Here is a 26,541-nt window from a genome sequence, read left to right as displayed (position 1 = left end):
GAATCACATTAATTATGTATATATGCAGATTAATATAGCAAATAATTTTGAATGTACATGCTCCTTTCTGACAATAAAATAGCATTTGTGTCAAAAAAAAAAAAAAAAAATATTTTCAAATTGATCTAAATTATGCAAGTGAGTAATAATTGATTCAAATTCATGAGTGTGGGTAATCTGATTTTTAAAAATGAATCAATTGACAGTACTTCTTAAAGAATACTTGATGCCATGGAAGAATTGGTTATTATGCCCATCCCTAATTATAAAAATGGTCTTTCCAGGTTGTTGTTTTGAATTTCAACAGGTAATCCACACAGAGAATGTAAAAGTAGTGGTTCACGTTTCTCAACTGCATACAAAGTTGCAAACATGCAACTTGGATTCCTTTAGTAGAAAAAATAATGTAAATGATGATCTATTTACCAGGAAAATGGAATGATGATCATGATCATGTTTCGCTATAAAAGAGGGAAATTTACGTTAATAACGTCAACATTAGCAGCAAAACAGTCGGAAGAGTGGAACATTCTCATCATTCGTCTTCTGCTCAACAGCATTCCAAAAGAATCCTTTATCGTCAAAGATCAATCAAACCTGATTGGTTAGTTTTGATCAACAATACACAAAATGTCACTAAAGTCTGGACATATAATATACACTGCTAATACACACACTGTACAAAACCAGTTTATTTCACTAATAATAAATTAGTAGGGCTAAAAAAATAGTTTGACATCCGAATTGCAAATTTACCTATTACGATTGTGAATAAATTAAAAATGTGCAAGAATACATTCTTAAAAATATGTTCTTTTGGGCCATTTCCGCTCCACTCACTGCACATGTTAGCAGCCAAGAGCAGCTTTGAAAAGGTCTTATTTACAAAACAGTATATTGCAAAATTAGTCGGAATCGGGAATCAATTCGTAATTAAATTGTCACCCTGAGAATCAAAATCGAATTCCATTGTGAGTTGTTGAAGATTCACAAATCAAATATATTAAATCATTATGTGAATTCAATTACAATCATTTAATACACTGTACATTTAAAAAAAAAATCCAATTGATGATTTTGAAAAGTAATTCATAAAACTAAAATATGTTGAATTAATATATTTAATATGAATTTATTCATCATTTATATAATTTTTTAGATTAAATAAAAATGTTTAAATATATTTTTTGTATAGTATTGTGTAATAGTTGTGCTTTTGTCAAGACTTTAGAGACAACTGTATTGTTAGTCATAAAAATAACAATAATAATTTCTCACATTCGGGGAGATTATTGGTGCGAATGTGAAACAGTCTAACACGTTTCTGACAACGTTATTATGTTGCATTTCAAAATAAAAGTACCGTATTTTTCGGACTATAAGTCGCAGTTTTTTTCATAGTTCCAGTGCGACTTATATATGTTTTTTTCCTTCTTTATTATGCATTTTCGGCAGGTGCGACTTATACTCCGAAAAATACGGCATGTGTTTTGGTCCTGTTTCAATACGTAATATTATTATTACTTCAGCCTGTTTGAACTGTTACAGTTGTTTCTTTGAAGTATTATATTTACATATTGGCATGATCATGGTTATTGCATTATATTCAACACTTTTAAACACTGACGTCCTCCAACATGTATTCATTGAAACAGAAAAAAGTACTTTCAAAAGTAACAAAGATGGTCTGATAATCATATCATAGAAAACAATGGCGGGAAAAGAATATAACATGCATTTTAAAGTTGCAAAAGCAGACATTTTGTCCGGATACTGTGCCAGAGTCCATGAGGCGTGAATTCTGTCGCGCTTAATGGAGATCAAATCCACAGGAACTATTTTGTACATGCTCTAAAAACCAGTACAAATATTCATGTAGCACAAACCTACCAAATCTGGACAAATCTACAGGCCATACAAAATACAAAGAATTCCAGCTACATCTTTAAGCGAGGACATGTGTCCACCAATGACGTCTTCTGTTTGCTCAGCATCTTCGACATCAAAAGCACTTCATCTTACAAGAAACCACGTCCTTATGATCAGCGCGCTTCTTAGAAAAGAGTCACCGCTTTCCTCCACAGCAGGAGTGTCCAAACCTCGGCCGGCCGGCATCCTCAGTTTGGCTCGCGAGATGACGGCACAAGTTAAATTTCAATAAGCTAACCTGGCTGTGCTTTCTTATTACATTTTAATCCCCAGGGGTCTGACAGGTGGCAAAATGGCACGATCTTGTAGACGACGTGAGAAACTCAGGTCAGTGACCATGGTGTTTACATTATTGGGATAACAAGCACAGCATTAACTGATACGACCCAATCCAAACAACCTTTCCTAGTCATGGTGCGGGGAAAAAATAATAATTCAACCAACTCCAATAAGTCAACACAACCTGCTCAAATGATTTTAGACCTCCAGTCAAAAAGTTTGGACACCCCTGGTCTAAAGCTACAGTAGCTCCTTCAGTGCAAGGTTGCTATTCGTTTTGACCTATTCTAACACCAACACGCGGGGAAATCTAAATCAAAGCGGCATCTGTAAAGTTCCTGCCTTAAAGAGTAGATTCCAGCGAGCCTGGAATCAGACAGAAATGTGCCTTTGACATTTATAAATGACACAGGAGCCACCCAGGGCTATTTACAGAAAATATTTACAAAAGTGGACAGAAAGCCCCCTATAAAGCCAATAAATTCATTCAAATACAAAACATAGGAACAGCAGCGTCACACAAATAATAAGAATAATTGATAATGCCCTGTTTGGATTTAGTGGAATCACCCTTCATAGTGAAATGTGTTGTTAGGAGGCTAAGTTCACACTGCAGGTCAATTACGATTTTTATGCGCCCATATGTGACATGTATCAGATTTTTTCATATCAATTACGATTTTTTGCAAATCTGATAATAAATCATGAATTCGATATCTATCGGATGGATCGGAATGTTTGGGTCGGGTTTGTTTTTCATCATCGAAAATCAACAAATAAGATCAGCGCGAAAACAAACACTGACACTACCCCATTTATTCAGCTGCCCTATTTTCTCCTGACTAAAACAGTTCTCACTTTTTGAGATGCGCCACAACAACCTTACTAAACGTGGTTTCAAGACCACTTCAAAGATTCGTTTACATTTTAGTCGACTAAAAGGTTGAAGAATTTAGTTGACTAAAAGTGGACTGAAACTAAATCAATTTGGATGACTAAAATATAACAAACCAAAAGACATTTTCATCAAATACTGTGACTTTAAAGGGGAACTGCACTTTTTTTGAAATGTTTTCACAATTATTATGAAAGACATGACGACTGATTGATTTAAAAAAAAAAAATGCATTCTAAATATTAAATGGGAGCTTCAGTATATTCGCCCATAAAATCCAATAAATAACCATTCAAAAAGCACCAACAATACTCCATTTACATTTCGTGACTTGAATATTAACCAAGTATTAGTGATATTGTTATTATAAGTGCCAACGCAGACAAACTATTTATAGCGGTGCCGTGATCACTACCGTGTGTCCCTATGTTTACATCATCGAGTGGTCTGCTGCTTCCTAGCTTCCTTGCTCCCTGTACATTTATTCATAAATCTTGCATCTCACCTGGACACAAGAAGTCTGAGTAGGTATTCCTACAAGTTGGTACACTTTGACAGCCATTTATGGATATCCGCTAACTTTTTGCAACTCAACGCCAAGAAAACGGAAATGCTAATTATCGGTCCTGCTAGACACTGAAATGTATTTAATAATACCACCTTAACATTTGACAACCAAACAATTGCACAAGGCAACTCGGTAAAGAATCTGGGTATTATCTTCGACCCAACTCCCTCGTTTGAGTCACACATTAAGAGTGTTACTAAAACGGCCTTCTTTCATCTCCGTAATATCGCTAAAATTCGTTCCATTTTGTCCACTAGCGACGCTGAGATCATTATTCATGTGTTCGTTACGTCTCGTCTCGATTACTGTAACGTATTATTTTCGGGTCTCCCTATGTCTAGCATTAAAAGATTACAGTTGGTACAAAAAGCGGCTGCTCGACTGTTGACAAGAACAAGAAAGTTTGATCATATTACGCCTATACTGGCTCACCTGCACTGGCTTCCTGTGCACTTAAGATGTGACTTTAAGGATTTACTACTTACGTATAAAATACTACACGGTCTAGCTCCAGCCTATTGTATTGTACCATATGTCCCGGCAAGAAATCTGCGTTCAAAGAACTCCGGGTTATTAGTGATTCCCAGAGCCCAAAAAAAGTCTGCGGGCTACAGAGCATTTTCTATTCGGGCTCCAGTACTACGGAATGCCCTTCCGGTAACAGTTAGAGATGCTACCTCAGTAGAAGCATTTAAGTCCCATCTTAAAACTCATTTGTATACTCTAGCCTTTAAATAGACCCCCTTTTTAGACCAGTTGATCTGCCGTTTCTTTTCTTTTCTCCTCTGCCCCCATGTGGAGGGGGACAGGTCCGGTGGCCATGGATGAAGTGCTGGCTGTCCAGAGTCAGAACCCAGGGTGGACCGCTCGCCTGTGCATCGGTTGGGGACATCTCTGCGCTGCTGACTCGTCTCCGCTCGGGATGGTCTCCTGCTGGCTCCACTATGGACTTGACTCTCACTTTTATGTTAGATCCACTATGGACTGGACTCTCACTTTTATGTTAGATCCACTATGGACTGGACTCTCACAATATTATGTCAGACCCACTTGAGGTCCATTGCATCCGGTCTCCCCTAGAGAGGGGTTACCCACATCTGCGGTCCTCTCCAAGGTTTCTCATAGTCATTCTCATCGACGTCCCACTGGGTTGTGAGTTTTTCCTTGCCCTTATGTGGGCGCTGAACCCCGGATGTCCTTGTGGCTTGTGCAGCCCTTTGAGACACTTGTGATTTAGGGCTATATAAATAAACATTGATTGATTGATTTAGGACACGAAAATGGGCAAAACGGCACGAAAAGACGTTTGGGGCCCGCCGCACCCCCCATCCCGCTTCTTTGTGAGGATTATGAGACATTCTTCATCTAAATGGGAATATATGAACATCCCAGGAGTCGGCATCCTAATGACAGGAGACCTTGCACAGTAGGTGATGTTCTATTATGTTTGTTGGCTCTCATAAAGTCTGCAGTGAGTAATCATCGTAATGCGTGTGATGCGTTTTGGAAATCAATGCTTAAAATGTTCAAAATACGTGAATATTAAATGTTCATATAAATATACCCGTTACTACATTACATATATACTTACATCATGTATATAAAACCTAAATGGAGGTGTTTGGATGTTTTTTTTAAAGGCTTTGTAGGCGCAATTGCGCGGCTCACATAGTCTCCATTGTTAGCAGACTTTTATTTACGAGCTCGAATGCATAAAAAAAACTAAACATCCATGATTGTGAACGAAAGGCAAAATTCCCCAAAAAGTGCAGTTCCTCTTTAACTAAATTAAAAACTGCTGTCAAAATTAACCGAAATGACGATAACCAAGACTAACATTTTTAGACAACAAAATTAACACTGTTTGCGGAAAATGTCAGACACTTCCATTCCCAACTTCAAGGCAGTCCCCCCCCCCCCAAACAAGTGCTATTTTAATACTTTTTTTTTAAAAAACCAACTGGTTGGTGAAATTCACTAATATAGCTCGGGCTTTTACCTCGGTGCCAAGCATGCTCGTTTCCCAGTGTTCTGTCAAAATGAGCTGCCTCGTGGAAAAAAAATCTACCAGTTGCATAATTTGTGTCTATCCATTTACGCTTCCGCATCAAGACACGCTAAATTCAAATTTCGAAACGCCGATTTGGACCTCAAATAGCGTGCCTACTTTAGAATGGCTACTATGTTGTTATTCATGATATAGAGATAGCACAATCTGTCAGGCACATTTAGTCATCAAACAATGCTTCCACTACTGCTACCCCTCTTATTGTCGCAGCTCGTTGGTGCACACGCAACTTTTGTTTGCACTTCATTAAATTTGACTGAAAATGCCATTCCTGTTTAAACGGGGATGAAATGGAAAATGTAGGCTACCATTATTAGCATCAATGCTGTAAGTGTCTACAGTCATACCAAAGACTATACAAATGGGACCCTATACCTCCCTGCTTGGCACTCAGCATCAAGGGTTGGAATTGGGGGTTAAATCACCAAAAATGATTCCCGGGCGCGGCCACCGCTGCTGCTCACTGCTCCCCTCACCTCACAGGGGGTGATCAAGGGTGATGGGTCAAATGCAGAGAATATTTTCGCCACACCTAGTGTGTGTGTGACAATCATTGGTACTTTAATCAGTGCTTATCAAACGTACCTCAGAAAACACTTGGCTCTCCAAGTGCCAACATTAAAATGCAGTAGCGTAGTCGGCCTAAATATTCATTAAAAACACGGCCGAGGTTTTATTTCACAAGAATATTTAACATATTTGGCCACTTTAAAATGATACCCAGTTTGAACAGTAACACTGTGTTTAAATATAGGAACATATAGTGAGTCTAATAAAAATGTATTGCACATAAAAGTTATATCAAGATTGTACTAAAATAAATATCAAAATGCAGTTATTAAAGATTAACTGAAAATGTACTTACAAGTAAATACAATTATACTGTACTTAAATGTTAAGTAAATAGTTTTTACTGTACTTGATGTGCCTGTTGATTAGGTGGGAGGCTGGGAAAGAACGGACATGAGCGGAGAATGTGGAAAACATTTGGTTCCCACGCGTGTTGAGCTACAGAAATGACGGGGTAAGGCGGTTCTGTTTGCGCCTTAATTGTTTACTTTGGCCTCGACTATGGCCTGCAGTGGTCGGATGGTAACGACTTCTATTTAAGGCGGATAAACCTTTGATAACGGCTCACATCCCGTCATTACATTATACCAGGGGTCCCCAAACTTTTTGACTCGGAGGCCGCATTGGGTTAAAAAAATGTGTCCGGGGGCCGGGCTGAATATATATATATATATATATATATATATATATATATATAGATAGATATAAATATATTAGTGATGAGTCCGGCAACACAGATGCATCGGCGCATGCGTCGAGCTCATAGAGCAAAACCCTGTGTTGGTGCACGTACCGTTTTTAGAAAGTCACGTGACCGATCATGAGCTGTTTCGGTCACGTGACCATTACGCGAACTGTGTCGCACTGACGCCTCCTCTGTGCCCTGTGAGCGGGTCTTTTCTACAGCCGGAGAAATAATAACTAAGAAGAGAAATCGTCTGCAATTTATTACGCTGGAAAAACGTTTTTTTAAAAATAAAAATGTGTAAAAAAATATATATATATATTCTCAGTCCACAAGCATCCTCATTCACAACACACTCTCTTAGATTTCCATATTATGATACATGTTCACATTATTTATTGACTGTATCTAAAAAAGATAAAAATATATTTGTATTTAAATGAAGATATGAAATAATCCTAAATGAAATACAATGACTTGGTTTATATTATTGTATATACTAGGTCATAAAATCAGTGTCAGTTGAGTCGGTCCATAGGTTGCCTGTAGGGATTTTTAATGTCCAGCAGATGTCAGTATTTAGTGACACAGTATCGACACAGTATCAATACAGTTTTGCAATGTGTCGAAACGCTTCATGACGCCTCATCAACCCATCACTAATATATATATATATATATATATAGTATATATATATGTATATATACATATATATCTCTTTGGCAGCTTAGTCACAGATGACCATGCTAATTTACGCTCTTGTGTCAGACACTTATTTCGATTTGATGTTTATTTTTTTAATTAATTATTTAATTTTTTTTAAATTTTGTAATGGTACTTTAATTATTATTAATTTATTTTTATTTTTTATTTAAATAGTTTTGTCATCCTATTTTAGTCAATTATTAGTAATATCTTTACAGTTTTAATGAGTGTTGTAATTATACAGTGCACATATTTAATTATAATTTTAACATTTTAACTTGATGTTTTGTTGATAGGTACATTCATGTTTGTTGACAATATATATATATATATGTATATACACATATATACATTGTCTTTATATTCCAGCGAGTTAATCCGTTTTGTCATTTAACATCAATTAACATTGATGTTCATCAACATTTAACATTGTCACATTATCGATGGGAAAATTCATTTTTAGACAACATGATTTGCCTGAGCGGCTAGGAGACACCGAGAGTAACAAGCGGTATAAAATGGATTAGAAAGGAAAGATAAAATAAATAAATAAATAAAATAAATTAAAACACTTTTTTTTTTAACTTGGGACTTCCCGTGGGCCGGATTTTGGATGCTGGGGGGCCGGATCCGGCCCGCGGACCGTAGTTTGGGGAACCCTGCATTATACAGTAGATGGCGCCCGCGTACCACTACAGTTTGAGAATCCATGCCCATGTCAACTCCTCAGAAAAAACTATGAAAGAAATATACTTTAAAATAATTAATTACTTGTAGTCAACTCTTTATCTACACGAGGGCACTCATTTTCGTGGGTATTTAGCTCGAGAAAACTTAACGTCTTAGCGTTAGGTAGCTTATTTTGACAGAACACCGGGTGCAAAGGGAAGCAGTGACTGAACCGGGCAGCTTACGCTCAGACCTAACCACCAAAAATTGACGGACAGGAAATCTCTGCCCTCATCCTTACAATATCCAGGCAAAAAAATGTTGACTCCAGTTGCACAAAATCCTTGCACTTTCAACCGAATTGGAGACATTTTTACTTTAGTAAACACGCTGCCGCACGTGGCACGTCACGGACCCATTATGTTCATAGTAGGCATCACATTATTTTTTGTAACGTAAACGACTACACAAAAAAGATCGGATTTAAAAAAAACAAAAACGAATTGGGAATCAAAACCTGCAGTGTTAACATAGCCTTAAGATGCATTATTCAATCTGAAAAATTTATATTTGTATGTACAATATATACTATCAAATATGTGTCCCTTAATACATTACATTACACAATACATTTTTATCAGGTGAGTGCTAAACCGCACTCTTTTACTCACCGATCACATATAATGACAGCATTGACCCGAGTATAAAACCACAATATATGACATTTTGGAGTGGTGGCCATGTGACGATGCCAGGATTTCTCCAAAAATTAATGTTTATTTTAAGTGCGTGTTTCCCATAGGACTGCAATCTATTGGTGGTGGTGGTGGCGGAAAAAAAAAAAAAGGTTTTATATTGGGGTCAATGCGGTATTGTGACTTGTAGACGTAAACACCCGCCAGTGTGTTTAGCAGCCAGTCAACGTTTCAAAATAAAAGTCCCCCACAGCAGAAACACGTGGGGGTTGTCGCTCCTGGCGTCCATTGGCAGTCCAGTTAGTCCTCCTCGTATGAGCTCACACGGACCGGTGAAGCTCCATATTGCACTGATTACTAGTAGTACTGGAGTACTACTACATAAATACAATAAAACATGATACAAGTGGGTAAGTATTTGCACATAATTCTTCCTGGTAATTACATCCGGGTGTCAGACAAAAACACCTTTCACCTTCAAGTGTGTGCGTGTATCTCAGTGTGTGTGTGTGTCTGTGTGTGTGTGTCAGTCATCCCTGCAGGTTGGCAGGTTGACAAAGATGAAGATATTGTACTCAATGAGGCAGGAGAAGCACAAGAAGACAGAGTAGAAGAGAAGACACGTGAAACCGAGACGTTTGTCCAGCGTCCATTTGTTGAGGTGAACCCCCATGACCTGAAAACAAACACACACACAAACACACACCGACACACACGCGTACACATGTGCTTTAAAAGACCATAAGAAAATAGGTTACCAAACAGAAAAAAAAAAGACAAAAAATAGCACTTTATCATGTGGTGATGTGGGATCTGAACCGAGGATGTCGTTGTGGCTTGTGCAGCCTTTTGAGACACTTGTGATTTAGGGCTATATAAATAAACATTGATTGATTGATTGATTGATGGTGTGCCGTCAGGGCCAGCAAGGCCTTCTCTGCTGGCCTAACATAAACATGATCATAATTAAAGATAAAAGTAATTTGTAATTTACTTTCCCTAAATATCTAAACGTATTCATATTCTCTTCATGTCATATTATGCTATTTCCAGTGCTGTTGTTTTTAGGTTACAGTTTTTATCCAATCAGAATTCAGCTATCCTATGTTGCCATGCTGTACCAAATCTGCCCGGGCCTTCAGAATCAACAATGCGGGCGTCCGTGCACTGTAAGTGAACGGGGACATACAGTTGATAGATAATTGCGATAGCCAATCAGATCACAAGTTGTTGTCAGTAAGGCCTTCTAGCTGGCCTCACGTTGAATGTGACATTTACGCGTCCTGCGATTGGATACTCACTTGGAGACTCCCAAGTGAGTATCCAATCACAAGTTGCGAAAACAGGAAGTGGCCCCGGAGCCATACGAGCCATAGAAAGCCACAGAAAACTCACCGGTACTCACAAAGAAGGAAAGCAAAACGTTGATTAGGTGGCAGATATATATTTGCAAGGCCATTTTCAAGAAGGATACTTAAGATACTCGTGAGACGAGGTCGGCCGACACCAGAAGCTATCCCGCCACTTTCACACGAATCAACCGACTATGACCAACTACCGACTACGAGCAGTACCACTGGCTTATACGGCGTCGAATAGGTGCTACAAATTGTGAGTTCAAATATTGCATTTCTTTATTTTTTTCATGTTTCATTTGTTTTATACCATTATTTTCATTTTGACAGTACCACATAAGATATGTTTTAATTGCTGATGCGGGTTTATTAAATTTTAGATGCGCCGAAAAATAGACCGTTTTGTACACTGTTGAGGGGATCCAATGTGCAGTAGTGTGCAAGTGGGTTTCTGTATATTATCTCCAGCCGTGTCCATGTGGTGACATCAATTACGGTATTTTGAGAGATCAAGTCGGGACTAAGTAGGACATCACTGAAGGCCTCGGTGAGAAACGCACCGCCCGCCACTGATATCGGCTGATACCAACCTTCTTTTCTTGTAACAGTGATAGATTTGTTTGCATGTATTTTGCTGAACTCTCAGGAGTCTTTGACCTCGTAGACGCGGTCGCCGAGAAACTCACGTATTTTACCCTTCTTTCCCGCTATCTTTCTCTTCAGATATTCTGCCGTTCCGCTCAGCATCGTAACCTACTATATAGCTTGTAAGGTCAGCCCTTCAAAACAAAAGCCCGCCAGTATAATAACACAGTTGCGCCACACTAGACTGTTGAGTTGTGTGCTCCCATTAACAATGTTTTTGGTACCAGCTACTGTATGAATTATACTCATTATTTGTATCATCAGTATGTTCAGTAAATTACATGATCCAGCATACTTTTATAAAAATTGTTTCAGTATATACGCCATGTTTCTTATTTGAAATGACTTCTTGTGCAACTGTTCTTGACAGACACATGCTACTCATAGTCTTACCAGTTTGGTTTCGGTTTCAACCAACAAGGAGAGAGAGAGAGAGAGATAGAAAGAGAGAGAGTAAACAGGTGCTCAAGCTTCCTTGTCTGGGTGTGCGATTCTGTGAAATGATTCGCAAGCAAACTGACTAGTTTGTTATGTGCAACGTTTGCTCGTACGTTAACCAAGACGGGATATGAAAACTGAGGCAAAATTTGGGCAACCATTTTCGGAATTAAAAAAAAGAATCCTATGAAAAGTAGGGTGTGCCAAAAGCGAGGCACAACTGTAGATCGTAATTAGGGTAAGGTCTGTTGTGTTTTTTATGCATATGTTAGGAATGTAACTAGAGATGCATTTATCGGCCGATAAATGCTTTAAAATGTAATATCGTAAAATATCGGTATCGGGTTTATTTATTATCGTATCGGTTTTTTTTTTTTTTTTTTTTTTTTTTTTTAAATCAACATAAAAAACAGAAGATACACTTACAATTAGTATACCAACCCAAAAAAACTCCCTCCCCCATTTACACTCATTCACACAAAAAGGTTGTTTCTTTCTGTTATTAATATTCTGGTTCCTACATTATATATCAATATATATCAATACAGTCTGCAAGGGATACATTCTGTAAGCACACATGATTGTGCATGCTGCTGGTCCACTAATAGTACTAACCTTTAACAGTTAATTTTACTCATTTTCATTAATTACTAGTTTCTATGTAACTGTTTTTATATTGTTTTACTTTCTTTTTTATTCAATAATTTTTTTTAAATTTATTTATCTTATTTTATTTTATTAATTTTTAAAAAAAGGACCTTATCTTCACCATACCTGGTTGTCCAAATTGGCATAATAATTTGTTAATTCCACGACTGTAAATTACCGGTATCGGTAATTAAAGAGTTGGACAATATCGGAATATCAGCAAAAAGCCATTATCGGACATCCTTAAATGTAACAATTACCAATATTAATGATAAACGATAAAATTACGATTAGTATTAGCATTTCAAATTGTAATAATTTTTACAGCAATGATAGATTTCAGGGCTTGATAAACTCACGGCACGGTGAATCTGCTCATTTCTTAAAGAAGTAGCCAGTGGGCTGATCGGTAGCTATCTTAAATGCTAACACGAATACAAGACACATAACAAACGCCATCGGCCAATCTAAACTTATGTTTCTTCTGCGAATAAAATATATCGTGGGTCTCTTGATTTGTTATTTTTTTTAACTCAATTTTCAAAGATTTATGTGTGTGTGTATATAAATACTTTTTGAGCACACTCAACAATACTATAATAATAATGATAAACGTGATTATTTTGGTCACAACAACTGATACGAAATGTTGATATTGTTACAGCCCCATAAATGAGTATTATACATGTATACAAATATATTACTAAAACAGAAAGGTAGAAGAATAAGATTAGTAACTGTAAAAAAAAAGAATACATGAAGGTGCTCTGCAAGTTTGAAGGGTTATGAAATGTGCATAAAAAAAACGTGTACTCACCGTCAGGAACACGGAAGCCAACAGAAGCCCGACGGAAAAAATCAAACCTTTGCTGTTTAATTTGATCTGCAACAAAATAAAAACATTTAGGGCCTGATCTACTAAAGGAAGGCACTGTACTGTACTAAAATTATGCACAAACTTGATAGCACAGCCAAAGCCGATCTACTAAACTTTTGTGTAGAGGATTGCGTTTCTAAAGTGAGCAGAATAATGCGCCGAAAAATGTGTGTCTGCCATCATGAATAGGCAGAATATATGCTGATCATCAGAACATCCACAAGACTGGGTGGAGAAAATGCAAACATAATCAGTGGTGTGCATAACCAGAAATCTTGATTATAATTAAAGATAAAAGTAATTTTTAATTTACTTTCCCTAAATATCAAAAAGTATTCATAATCTCTTCATGTCATATTATGCTCCTTCCAGCGCTGTTGTTTTTAGGTTAGAGTTTGTATCCAATCAGAATTCAGCTAACTTATGTTGCCATGCTGTACGAAATCTGCCAGGGACCTTCAGAATCAACAATGAGGGCGTCCGTGCGCTGTAAGTGAACGGGCACATACAGTTGATAGATAATTGCGCTAGTTGTTGTCAGTAAGGCCTTCCAGCTGGCCTCACGTTGAACATGACATTTACGCGTCCTGTGATTGGATACTCACCGGGACCGTTAGCGGATGAATTTGAGAACACATACAGTTGATAGACAGTTGCGATAGCCAATCAGATCACAAGTTGTTGACAGTAGACGACACGATCTCAGCGATCAATTGGGAAAATGCCCGCTATTTCCACTCTAATCAACAGACAACGAGGGGCGATACAGCGTCGAATGGGTGCTACAAATTCTGAGTTCAATTATTTTATTTCTTTATTTTTTCACTTTTAACATGTTTTTTGCAATTTTAATTTTGACAGTACCTCATAAGATATGTTTTAATTCCTGATGCGGGTTTATTGATTTTTAAATGTGCCAGAAAATAACTTGTTTAGTACATCCCAGGGCGTGATCATGGGTGATGGGTCAAATGCAGAGAATAACTTCGCCACACCTAGTGTGTGTGTGACAATCTTACTTACGTACTTTAACTTTAACTGTTGATGCGTAAATGTGTTTCTGTATAGTATTTCTGCAGCAATGGTCATGTGGTGACATCAATTATGGTATTTTGAGAGGTAATCATTGAAATCGGACATCACAGAAGGCCGAGGTGGGAAACGCACGGCCCGACGCTGAACATAATAATTTAGCACACGATATTCATTAAGACTGACATTGTTCTGGAGCCGCTGTTTTGCGTTTATATTTAATACAAACCAGGGGCGTCACTAGCTTTTAAGGACAGGGGGGGCTTAGCCCCCAGGAGATGCACAGGATGTGAGCGAACGTAGCGCACAAGCACAAAACCTCACAAACGGCTAACAAAGACTTAGAAATTATTCATTGTTATTATTCTTATTTCAGTCGGTTTATTTGTGTTCAGTACAACAACAAACATGGGTTTTCACAGTGACATTTTGTTTACAGCATCAACAAGAAACAATGACTTGCATGATCCTTCAAGATACACTGAAACACAATGAAAGTCATGGCATTAGCCTCTATGTTATTACTTCACAACATAGAGGCTAATGCCACGACTTTCGCTCACAATACAATAATTGTTTGTTCCCAAATATTTTGAAGTTGCACAGATTACATTTTGGGCACATATGTGACTAAAATGGTTGTAAATTCAAGCCCTGGAAATATTACTTAATTACTTCAATTAAAGTAATATCTGGATCGGGATAATTTGGCTTATATATAATATATTTATATATATATATTATGGCAAGTCGTTAAGGAAATTAAATGTATATGGAAGTCTGAATAGAAATGAGAAACGTTTATATATACTGTAAATAAGAAAGACTTAGAGTCCGTCTGCTGATCTGAAAAAGAGCCAAAGCTGTCAAAGAGCTGAGGGACCATCTTCAAATTTCAATGCTGAAACAAATAATTCAAACAATAAAATACAACTTCCAGGGCTTGAGATTAACGTAGTCCCGTCATCCCGGGGACGGTAAAAAAAATGCACAAGACGAAATTAAACGCTCTCCGGGACGATGGCTGTTAACCATTTTTTTTCTTTTTATGTATTTATTCATTTTACATTTTATATTAAATGTCTTGGTTTTTCCTCCCTCTGAAAATTCTATGAAATGTTTAACAAGCCATCCTATAACAATACAACAGCTATTAATGTAACAATACAATAAAACAAATATATTTAATGATGTTTTTTTCATTATTTTAACAATAGGCTAATGTATATTACTTTACATGGATTCTACAAGAAACACAAAACTTCAAAACTAAATTATTTACAATTGCAGACACAAGGTTTCGTGCAACTCATTGTAAAGGAAGACGGAAGTACACGCAGGAGAAAAATGACTACAAAGATGGTGTCTGGGTTTTTCTTATATATACAGGTGAAAGCCAGTAAATTAGAATATTTTGAAAAACTTGATTTATTTCAGTAATTGCATTCAAAAGGTGTAACTTGTACATTATATTTATTCATTGCACACAGACTGATGCATTCAAATGTTTATTTCATTTAATTTTGATGATTTGAAGTGGCAACAAATGAAAATCCAAAATTCCGTGTGTCACAAAATTAGAATATTGTGTAAGGCTAATACAAAAAAGGGATTTTTAGAAATGTTGGCCAACTGAAAAGTATGAAAATGAAAAATATGAGCATGTACAATACTCAATACTTGGTTGGAGCTCCTTTTGCCTCAATTACTGCGTTAATGCGGCGTGGCATGGAGTCGATGAGTTTCTGGCACTGCTCAGGTGTTATGAGAGCCCAGGTTGCTCTGATAGTGGCCTTCAACTCTTCTGCGTTTTTGGGTCTGGCATTCTGCATCTTCCTTTTCACAATACCCCACAGATTTTCTATGGGGCTAAGGTCAGGGGAGTTGGCGGGCCAATTTAGAACAGAAATACCATGGTCCGTAAACCAGGCACGGGTAGATTTTGCGCTGTGTGCAGGCGCCAAGTCCTGTTGGAACTTCAAATCTCCATCTCCATAGAGCAGGTCAGCAGCAGGAAGCATGAAGTGCTCTAAAACTTGCTGGTAGACGGCTGCGTTGACCCTGGATCTCAGGAAACAGAGTGGACCGACACCAGCTGGACTGCTGCTGAGTGGTCCAAAGTCATGTTTTCTGACGAAAGCAAATTTTGCATTTCCTTTGGAAATCGAGGTCCCAGAGTCTGGAGGAAGACAGGAGAGGCACAGGATCCACGTTGCCTGAAGTCTAGTGTAAAGTTTCCACCATCAGTGATGGTTTGGGGTGCCATGTCATCTGCTGGTGTCGGTCCACTCTGTTTCCTGAGATCCAGGGTCAACGCAGCCGTCTACCAGCAAGTTTTAGAGCACTTCATGCTTCCTGCTGCTGACCTGCTCTATGGAGATGGAGATTTCAAGTTCCAACAGGACTTGGCGCCTGCACACAGCGCAAAATCTACCCGTGCCTGGTTTACGGACCATGGTATTTCTGTTCTAAATTGGCCCGCCAACTCCCCTGACCTTAGCCCCATAGAAAATCTGTGGGGTATTGTGAAAAGGAAGATGCAGAATGCCAGACCCGAAAACGCAGAAGAGTTGAAGGCCACTATCAGAGCCACCTGGGCTCTCATAACACCTGAGCAGTGCCAGAAACTCATCGACTCCATGCCACGCCGCATTAACGCAGTAATTGAGGCAAAAGGAGCTCCAACCAAGTATTGAGTATTGTACATGCTCATATTTTTCATTTTCATACTTTTCAGTTGGCCAACATTTCTAAAAATCCCTTTTTTGTATTAGCCTTAAGTAATATTCTAATTTTGTGACACACGGAATTTTGGATTTTCATTTGTTGCCACTTCAAATCATCAAAATTAAATGAAATAAACATTTGAATGCATCAGTCTGTGTGCAATGAATAAATATAATGTACAAGTTACACCTTTTGAATGCAATTACTGAAATAAATCAAGTTTTTCAAAATATTCTAATTTACTGGCTTTTATCTGTATATATATATATATATATATAAATACATATTAAGTCTTTCATACATATACATATATATATATACATATATATATATATATATATATATATATATATATATATATATATATATATATATATGGGCAGCACAGTGGAAGAGGGGTTAGTGCGTCTGCCTCACAATACGAAGGTCCTGAGTAGTCGTGAGTTCAATCCCGGCCTCGGGATCTTTCTGTGTGGAGTTTGCATGTCCTCCCCGTGACTGCGTGGGTTCCCTCCGGGTACTCCGGCTTCCTCCCACCTCCAAAGACATGCATCTGGGGATAGGTTGATTGGCAACACTAAATTGGCCCTAGTGTGTGAATGTGAGTGTGAATGTTGTCTGTCTATCTGAGTTGGCCCTGCGATGAGGTGGCGACTTGTCCAGGGTGTACACCGCCTTCCGCTCGGTTGTAGCTGAGATAGGCTCCAGCACCCCCCGCGACCCCGAAGGGAATAAGCGGTCGAAAATGGATGGATGGATATATATATATATATATATATATATATATATATATATATATATATATATATATATATATATATATGTGTATATATATATATATATATATATATATATATATATATATATATATATATATATATATATATATATATATATATACATATATATATATATATATATATATATGAATGACTTAAAGGTATACGAGTTAGGCTCCAGCTCCCCCCGCGACCCCAAAGGGAAAAAGCGGTAGAAAATGGATGGATGGATAGAGGATGTTGTGGATCATGTTGACTATTTCTCCTCCTAATTGTCAATCATTCTGGTGATGTAATAAAATAAATAAAACAAATGGCTTATCGATAAGCCATTTAAACAAAAAAAAGTTTTAATATTTATTTATATGTATCATTATTCTCCTACTCACCTTTCCAGTAGAGGCCTCTCCTCTCTCACTTTATGTGCTCCTCTATCCTGACTCCTACAGGTCAATAGGGGTTGTGGAGTGATTATTATTATTATTATCTACTGATGATAGTCATACGTGAATGAGCTCAGCTCCTGTTCTCCTCCATGTGTAAAGTGAGAAACACAGCTGATGCTCCAGAAGGAAGTAACCCCAAAGATAGCAAATGATAAAAAAGAGTGCACATTTAACTTTATAAATAACCAGGACCTTCATGATGCATTACAGGCTAACAAGCTAACTAAGTAGCAGCATTGTTTTAGAGTGGGAATGTAACTTTTTGTCAAACACAGACCTGGTGTAAAGTGGAGCTAATACATTTTAATACAAGCAGTGATGAATACTTACTTTCTTGAAAAAGTTTCTTATGTCCATTTTGCATCCGTACACGTTCTTGTTCTGCAGTGCTGTGTGCTAATGTGCTTCGTACACCTGCAGGACCGCAAGCAAGGTCGCAGAGAAAATGCGGACTGGATTTTGAGTGATGTGGGCATTTTCTATATGAACAAGTCCAAGGACCGCAAGCAAGGTCGCAGAGAAAATGCGGACTGGTTTTTGAGTGATGTCGGCATTTTCTATATGAACAAGTGGAATGGATTGGATACTGACGCACGAAAGGGGCTCTCTACCTTACGCTATGAAGTGAGGGGAAACTGAGTGAATAATGACAGGTTATATGATTATTTATTTAAACTCATATTCGGGCCACTTTATAATGAATATGTCGACATGTATTTGTAAAAAAAAAAAATAAAAATAATTTTTTTTTTTTTTTTTTTTTTTTTAACACCAAATTATTTAGGGGGGGCTTAAGAATATTTTAGGGGGGCTTGAGCCCCCCTAAAATAGGCCTAGCAACGCCAATGATACAAACCCCTTTTCCATTAGTTGGGAAATTGTGTTGGATGTAAATATAAACGGAATACAATGATTTGCAAATCCTTTTCAACCCATATTCAATTGAATGCACTACAAAGACAAGATATTTGATGTTCAAACTCATAAACTTATTTTTTTTTGGAAAATAATAATTAACTTAGAATTTCATGGTTGCAACATGTGCCAAAGTAGTTGGGAAAGGGCATGTTCACCACAGTGTTACATGGCCTTTCCTTTTAACAACACTCAGTAAATGTTTGGGAACTGAGGAGACACATTTTTTAAGCTTCTCAGGTGGAATTTTTCCCATTCTTGCTTGATGTACATCTTAAATTGTTCAACAGTCCGGGGGTCTCCCTTGTGGTATTTTAGGCTTCATAATGCGCCACACATTTTCAATGGGAGACAGGTCTGGACTACAGGCAGGCCAGTCTAGTACCCGCACTCTTTTACTATGAAGCCACGTTATTGTAACACGTGGCTTGGCATTGTCTTGCTGAAATAAGCAGGGGCGTCCATGGTAACGTTGCTTGGATGGCAACATATGTTGCTCCAAAACCTGTATGTACCTTTCAGCATTAATGGCGCCTTCACAGATGTGTAAGTTACCCATGTCTTGGGTACTAATACACCCCCATACCATCACACATGCTGGCTTTTCAACTTTGCGCCTATAACAATCCGGATAGTTCTTTTCCTCTTTGGTCCGGAGAACACGACGTCCACAGTTTCCGAAAACAATTTGAAATGTGGACTCATCAGACCACAGAACACTTTTCCACTTTGTATCAGTCCATCTTAGATGAGCTCAGGCCCAGCGAATCCGACGGCGTTTCTGGGTGTTGTTGATAAATGGCTTGCATAGGAAAGTTTTAACTTGCATTTACAGATGTAGCGACCAACTGTAGTTACTGACAGTGGGTTTCTGAAGTGTTCCTGAGCCCATGTGTTGATATCCTTTACACACTGATGTCGCTTGTTGATGCAGTACAGCCTGAGGGATGGAAGGTCAAGGGCTTAGCTGCTTACGTGCAGTGATTTCTTCAGATTCTCTGAACCCTTTGATGATATTACGGACCTTAGATGGTGAAATCCCTAAATTCCTTGCAATAGCTGGTTGAGAAAGGTTTTTCTTAAACTGTTCAACAAGTTGCTCACACATTTGTTGACAAAATGGTGACCCTCGCCCCATCCTTGTTTGTGAATGACTGAGCATTTCATGGAATCTACTTTTATCATGGCACCCACCTGTTCCCAATTTGCCTGTTCACCTGTGGGATGTTCCAAATAAGTGTTTGATGAGCATTCCTCAGCTTTATCAGTATTTATTGCCACCTTTCCCAACTTCTTTGTCACGTGTTGCTGGCATCAAATTCTAAAGTTAATGATTATTTGCAAAAAAAAAAATGTTTATCAGTTTGAACATCAAATATGTTGTCTTTGTAGTGCATTCAATTGAAAATGGGTTGAAAATGATTTGCAAATCATTGTTGTGGTAATCTGAAATATCCCTGTTCATTTCTGTTGTTGCTTGCACACAATGTTCACTCTCTCTCTCATCCTCAGTATGGAGTGCAGCTGGTGCGAGGCAGCAGCACACACCTGACATTGATTAGGGGCAGCCTATTTAACCTGGCTGCTGACGGCCTGTGAGCGCCGGAACTTTGTCGACTGCTTCCTTCAGGCACATTTGTATTTTGACTCGCCAGCGGACTCACTAGTTCGTCTTGTGAAACATCTGAGGTTTGCTTGTATTTTTCCTAGCCATGTCTAGTGCTTTTATTTTGTACTTTGTTTTTTCAGTATTACTTCTTTCATGAAGTATATCTCCTAGCCTTGTCTAGCGCTTTTGGTTTTTTGTAGGTAATTTATATTGGTAGTTTTTACATGGTGTGTTTTTGTGTGTTTGCCACCATCGCCTTTGTTTTTGCTATTGTGTGCTACCTCTTGAATAAAGAGAAAGACTATTGACAGCACACTAAAACGTCTCTGCATCCTTGGGATCCACCACACCAGATCGTTACAGAAAGTTCCGGCCAAACTATGGAACCCGCAGAGACAGATGCCTGGAAAAGAGCATTACAAGGCCAGGCTCAACGGATCAACCAGCAGGGGGACCAGCTAGACCACCTGAGCCGAGGTCTACAGGGACTGTCGGAGCGTCAAGACACCATGTTGGAGCGAGTCAACATGCTGCTAGCCACCGTTGTACCCACCTCGACCACCGTGCCTGACCAGACATCCACCCAGCCTACACAACCCGCAAGTACCAGCAACATACGGCTATCCCGACCCGAACGTTTTTCCGGAGAAAAGGAAGACGTAAGACAATTCCTGACTCAGTGTGAACTACATTTCGAGCTAAACGCTTCCGCTTTCACCTCTGAGCGGGCTACGGTAGCATTTGTTATCTCCCACCTGTCTGGCCGTGCGGGCACCTGGGCGACTGCTGAATGGAACCGTCAGACCACCTCCAGCTCCACATATGCAAACTTTTCCAAAGCCTTGAAGCAAATCTTCCAACGACGACTCCCAGGTAGAGAGGCAGCGAGATCCCTTTTCAGGCTGCAACAGGGTTCACGACGGGTCGCGGATTACGCGATCGAGTTCCGCACCATGGCCGCCGACTGTGACTGGGGTCCCTCGGCGCTGTTGGACGCCTTCTTCCTGGGTCTCGCGGACGAGATTCGTCACATGATGATCCCGCTGTCACTCCCGACGAACCTGGATGATCTCATCGAACTGGCGGTGCAAATCGACTTCCGCCTATTGGAGGAGAGCAGGGATCGACGAGGGAGACACGCCCCACCTAGCAGCCAATCAGCGCCTGCTAGACCTGCCATCTGCAAGACTGAGCAACTCGTTCCCGAAGACACCTCTCCTTCGGGGCAGATAGATGAGCCGATGCAACTGGGAGGTCGTCGACTCACCACTGCCGAGAGGGAACGCCGTTTTCGCCTCCAACTCTGCCTATACTGTGGGGCCGCTGATCACCTCATCTCCCGCTGCAAGGAACTGCCGCGCCCCGCCGCACGGCCAAGAGTGCGCCCTCACTCACCAGAGGACACGTCCACCAGAGGTCGCTGTTCTCCTGCGTTGGCCGCAGGCAGAATGCAGCTAAAAGGTACTCTTTCTTGGCCTAACCAGCAAATAGACATTTGCGCTCTCATTGACTCAGGAGCAGATGATAACTTTTTGGACTTTGAGTTCATGAGACTCCATAAGATTCCAGTTGTAAAACTGTATGTGCCCAAGAGGGTGTATTCTCTAGATGGGCGCCTATTAGCCAGTATAACCCACCAGACCCTCCCGCTCAACCTGCGCTTGTCTGGTAATCATTGTGAGAAAATAATTTTTTTTATCGTGCCATCACGGTCCGCGCCCGTCATTTTGGGGATAACCTGGTTACATAAGCATAACCCGCACATAGACTGGCCTCGTTCGGCCATTATTAATTGGAGTGTGACCTGCCACATACATTGTCTTCGTTCCGCAGCAGGATCCCACACACCGCCACCTACCTCCGTTATAGAGAACATAGACTTGACAAACGTGCCCACAAACTACCATGACTTAAGAGCGGTGTTTAGCAAGGATAGAGCACTCTCACTTCCCCCCCACCGACCCTACGATTGTGGTATCGATTTGCTAGCCGGAGCGGCTTTACCATCGACCCGTTTGTACAAGGTGTCTAATACCGAACTCAAAGCACTAGAAGAATACATAAACACATCACGAGCTGCGGGCCTCATTCGCCCTTCGACTGCACCGGTAGCTGCTGGATTTTTTTTTGTCGAAAAGAAGGACAAGTCCCTACGGCCTTGTATAGACTACCGCGCTCTTAATCAGATTACTGTCAAGAATAAGTATCCTCTTCCACTCCTTGATTCTGCTTTTACTCCCTTACAGTCCGCAAAGTTTTTTACTAAACTCGATCTACGTAACGCGTACCATCTAGTTCGCATCCGAGAGGGGGATGAATGGAAGACCGCATTCAACACTCCTCTCGGACATTTTGAGTATTTAGTCATGCCTTCTGGACTTACAAATGCACCTGGTGTTTTTCAGGGCTTCATTAATGACATTTTTCGGGACATGACAGGTCGGTTTCGCTTTGTTTACCTGGACGATATATTAATTTATTCATCAACATTTGACGAACATGTGCAGCAGGTTCGGTTAGTCCTTCAACGATTGTTCGAGAATAAACTGTTCGTCAAAGCGGAAAAATGCGAGTTTCACTCATCCTCCATTCCCTTCTTAGGATTTATCATTGAGGAGGGTAGACTCAGACCGGATCCTGCTAAGGTAAAGCAGTAGTAGATTGGCCCACTCCGGTTTCCAAGAAGCACCATCAGAGATTCTTGGGCTTCTCTAATTTTTATCGGCGATTTATTCGTAATTTTAGTCGTGTCGCTGAGCCACTTACGAGGCTAACCTCTACTAAGGTTCCGTTTGAATGGACACCCGAAGCCAATTCCGCGTTCATGAGGCTGAAAAGATTGTTTACTTCGGCTCCTGTTCTTTGTTACCCTGACCGTTCTCTCCAATTTTTTGTTGAGGTGGACGCTTCTGATTCAGGTGTAGGGGCCGTACTCTCCCAGCAATCTATCTCCGACCAGAAGTTGCACCCCTGTGCTTTCTTCTCTCGTCGCCTATCCCCTGCTGAGAGAAATTATGACATTGGCAACAGGGAGCTCCTGGCGGTCATCTGGGCCCTTCAGGAGTGGAGACATTGGCTGGAAGGGGCGGAGCTACCATTCATCATCTACACGGACCACAAGAACCTGTCCTACTTAAGGACGGCACAGAGACTGAACCCCCGCCAGGCCAGGTGGGCACTATTTCTGACCCGTTTTAACTTTATCATCACTTTCCGACCTGGTTCTCAGAATGGAAATCCCGATGCCCTGTCCCGTCTCTACTCTTCGTCCTTTGAGAATTCTTCACAGGAACCAATTGTTCCCCATACCCACATCATTGGGGGACTCCAGTGGGACATCGAGCGGCAAGTCTTGGAGGCCCTGAAGTCGGACACATCTCCTCGGGGCTGCCCACCAGGTCGGTTATTTGTGGTTCCTCGGCTCCGTTCCAGCGTTCTGGATTGGGCACATGGGTCGAAGATCGCTTGCCATCCAGGTATTCGTCGCACCAGTTTTGTCCTCTCCCAGCGTTTTTGGTGGCCATCCATTCTTGCAGATACAAAGGCGTTTGTGGCAGCATGTCGGATCTGCGCCCGGAACAAGGCATCCCACCAGGCTCCACCCATTACCCATCCCCTCCCGCCCGTGGTCACACATAGCTGTGGACTTTGTCACAGGACTGCCCCCTTCCGAGGGAAATGACACGGTCTTGACCATTGTGGACCGGTTCTCGAAGATGGCCCACTTCGTGGCCCTACCCAAGCTGCCTTCAGCTCTGGAAACAGCCCAACTATTAGTGCTCCATGCTTTCCGGCTGCACGGCATCCCCACTGATGTGGTATCCGACAGAGGGCCACAGTTTTCCTCGGCCGTCTGGAGGGCATTCTGCAAGTCTCTGGGGGCCTCCCCTAGCCTATCCTCCGGCTACCACCCTCAGAGCAATGGACAGACCGAGCGGACCAACCAAGACCTGGAGGCGGCCATCAGGTGCACTTGTCATCAGCAACCATCAACCTGGTCTGAGAATCTCCCATGGATCGAATACGCTCACAATTCCCTCATTAGCTCCGCCACCGGCCTGTCTCCATTTCACGTCGCCTATGGTTTCCAACCCCCAGTTTTTTCTTCTACCCAACCCAATGCTGACATTCCATCCGCAACTGCACACCTGCGCCGGGCTCATCAGGCTTGGCGTAACACCAGGGCGGCGTTAAGAAGAACATCGGCCAGGAACCAACTCTTAGCCAACCGCCATCGCACACCAGCCCCACACTACCAGTTGGGACAGAAGGTCTGGTTATCGTCCCGGGATCTACCACTCTAGGAAACTGGCTCCCAGGTTCATTGGACCATTCCCCATTGTCAAGATCATCAATCGTGTTGCAGAATCTCTCAAGTGCCATCCTGTTTTTCACGTGTCCCGCATCAAGCCTGTCGCATCCACCCAGGCTGGTTAGAAGGTCACCCAGCATTTACAGTAAACACCATCTTAGATGTGAGAAGAAGGGGCAGGGGTTTCCAATACCTGGTAGACTGGGAGGGGTACGGCCCGGAGGAGCGGTCATGGATTTCTAGATCGCTTATAATTGACAAGGACTTGATCAAGGAATTTTACGTTCGATTTCCAGACAAGCCAGGTAGGCCGCCAGGAGGCGTCCGTTGAGGGGGGGGGTACTGTGGTAATCTGAAATTTCCCTGTTCATTTCTGTTGTTGTTTGCACACAATGTTCACTCTCTCTCTCATCCTCAGTATGGAGTGCAGCTGGTGCGAGGCAGCAGCACACACCTGACATTGATTAGGGGCAGCCTATTTAACCTGGCTGCTGACGGCCTGTGAGCGCCGGAACTTTGTCGACTGCTTCCTTCAGGCACATTTGTATTTTGACTCGCCAGCGGACTCACTAGTTCGTCTTGTGAAACATCTCAGGTTTGCTTGTATTTTTCCTAGCCTTGTCTAGCGCTTTTATTTTGTACTTTGTTTTTTCAGTATTACTTCTTTCATGAAGTATATCTCCTAGCCTTGTCTAGCGCTTTTGGTTTTTTGTAGGTAATTTATATTGGTAGTTTTTACATGGTGTGTTTTTGTGTGTTTGCCACCATCGCCTTTGTTTTTGCTATTGTGTGCTACCTCTTGAATAAAGAGAAAGACTATTGACAGCACACTAAAACGTCTCTGCATCCTTAGGATCCACCACACCAGATCATTACAATTGTATTCCGTTTATATTTACATATAGCACAATTTCCCAACTCATATGGAAACGGGGTTTGTACATCGAGAAAGGGCGTACAATTTGGCAGTTGCGCAGAAATGGATGGGAGAAAGGAGGCCATCGCGCTGCAGCTCGTCCTACGTGTGCTTGTCAACATGTGTCATAAATAACATTATTACACATATTGTCTATTCAGCAATACTATTTTATAATTTTATAGCTACTGGATGTTTTAAAAAGACTGATTCAAACAAATTGAATTACTGTGTTTTGGTTTCTGCTGGCGTTTTTTTTAAAGACATCATACACAATCAATTAAAAAAAATATCTTAACTTAATTTGCTTGAAACTACCTTTTGAAAACACATGTGAAAGTTAAAGTTAAAGTACCACTGATAGTCACACACACACTAGGTGTGGTGAAATTACTCTCTGCATTTGACCCATCCCCTTATTCCACCCCCTGGAAGGTGAGGGGAGCAGTGAGCAGCAGGGGTGGCCACTCTCGGGAATCATTTTGGTGATTTAACCCCCAATTCCAACCCTTGATGTTGAGTGCCAAGCAGGGAGGTAGTTATATTGTTATAGTCTTTGGTATGACTCGGCCGGGGTTTGAACTCAAGACTTACCAATCTCAGAGTGGACACTCTAACCACAAGGCCACTGAGCAGGCTTAAAAAATGTGTTATCTAATTTTTTAAATCAGATTAATCACAGTTTTGAATTTGGATTATTCACAGATTATTACTGGTGTGCCTAATTTAAATCAATTTTAAAAAGAACCTGATATTTGGACACAAATGCAATTTTATTG

General features: G+C 40.4%; 1 protein-coding gene across 2 annotated transcripts in view; it reads right to left on the bottom strand.

Annotated features, from left to right (window-relative positions):
• Positions 1-9,279: 9,279 nt before the first annotated feature.
• slc24a3 (solute carrier family 24 member 3) overlaps positions 9,280-26,541 on the bottom strand; it is a 329,241-nt gene continuing 311,979 nt past the window's right edge. For both annotated transcript variants that reach the window (XM_061964480.2, XM_061964488.2), the window contains 2 exons: positions 12,967-13,032; positions 9,280-9,739 (listed from right to left, as the gene is read on the bottom strand). In XM_061964480.2, the coding sequence (XP_061820464.1) occupies positions 9,590-9,739; positions 12,967-13,032 (216 nt within the window). In that variant the 3' untranslated portion in view covers positions 9,280-9,589. The remainder of the gene's footprint in view (positions 9,740-12,966; positions 13,033-26,541) is intronic.

The sequence above is a fragment of the Nerophis lumbriciformis genome, linkage group LG02 (genome assembly GCF_033978685.3).
Source record: "Nerophis lumbriciformis linkage group LG02, RoL_Nlum_v2.1, whole genome shotgun sequence".
Lineage (NCBI taxonomy): Eukaryota > Metazoa > Chordata > Actinopteri > Syngnathiformes > Syngnathidae > Nerophis > Nerophis lumbriciformis.
Note: the sequence above shows the minus strand (reverse complement) of the source record. Positions and strands in the feature narration are given on the sequence as shown.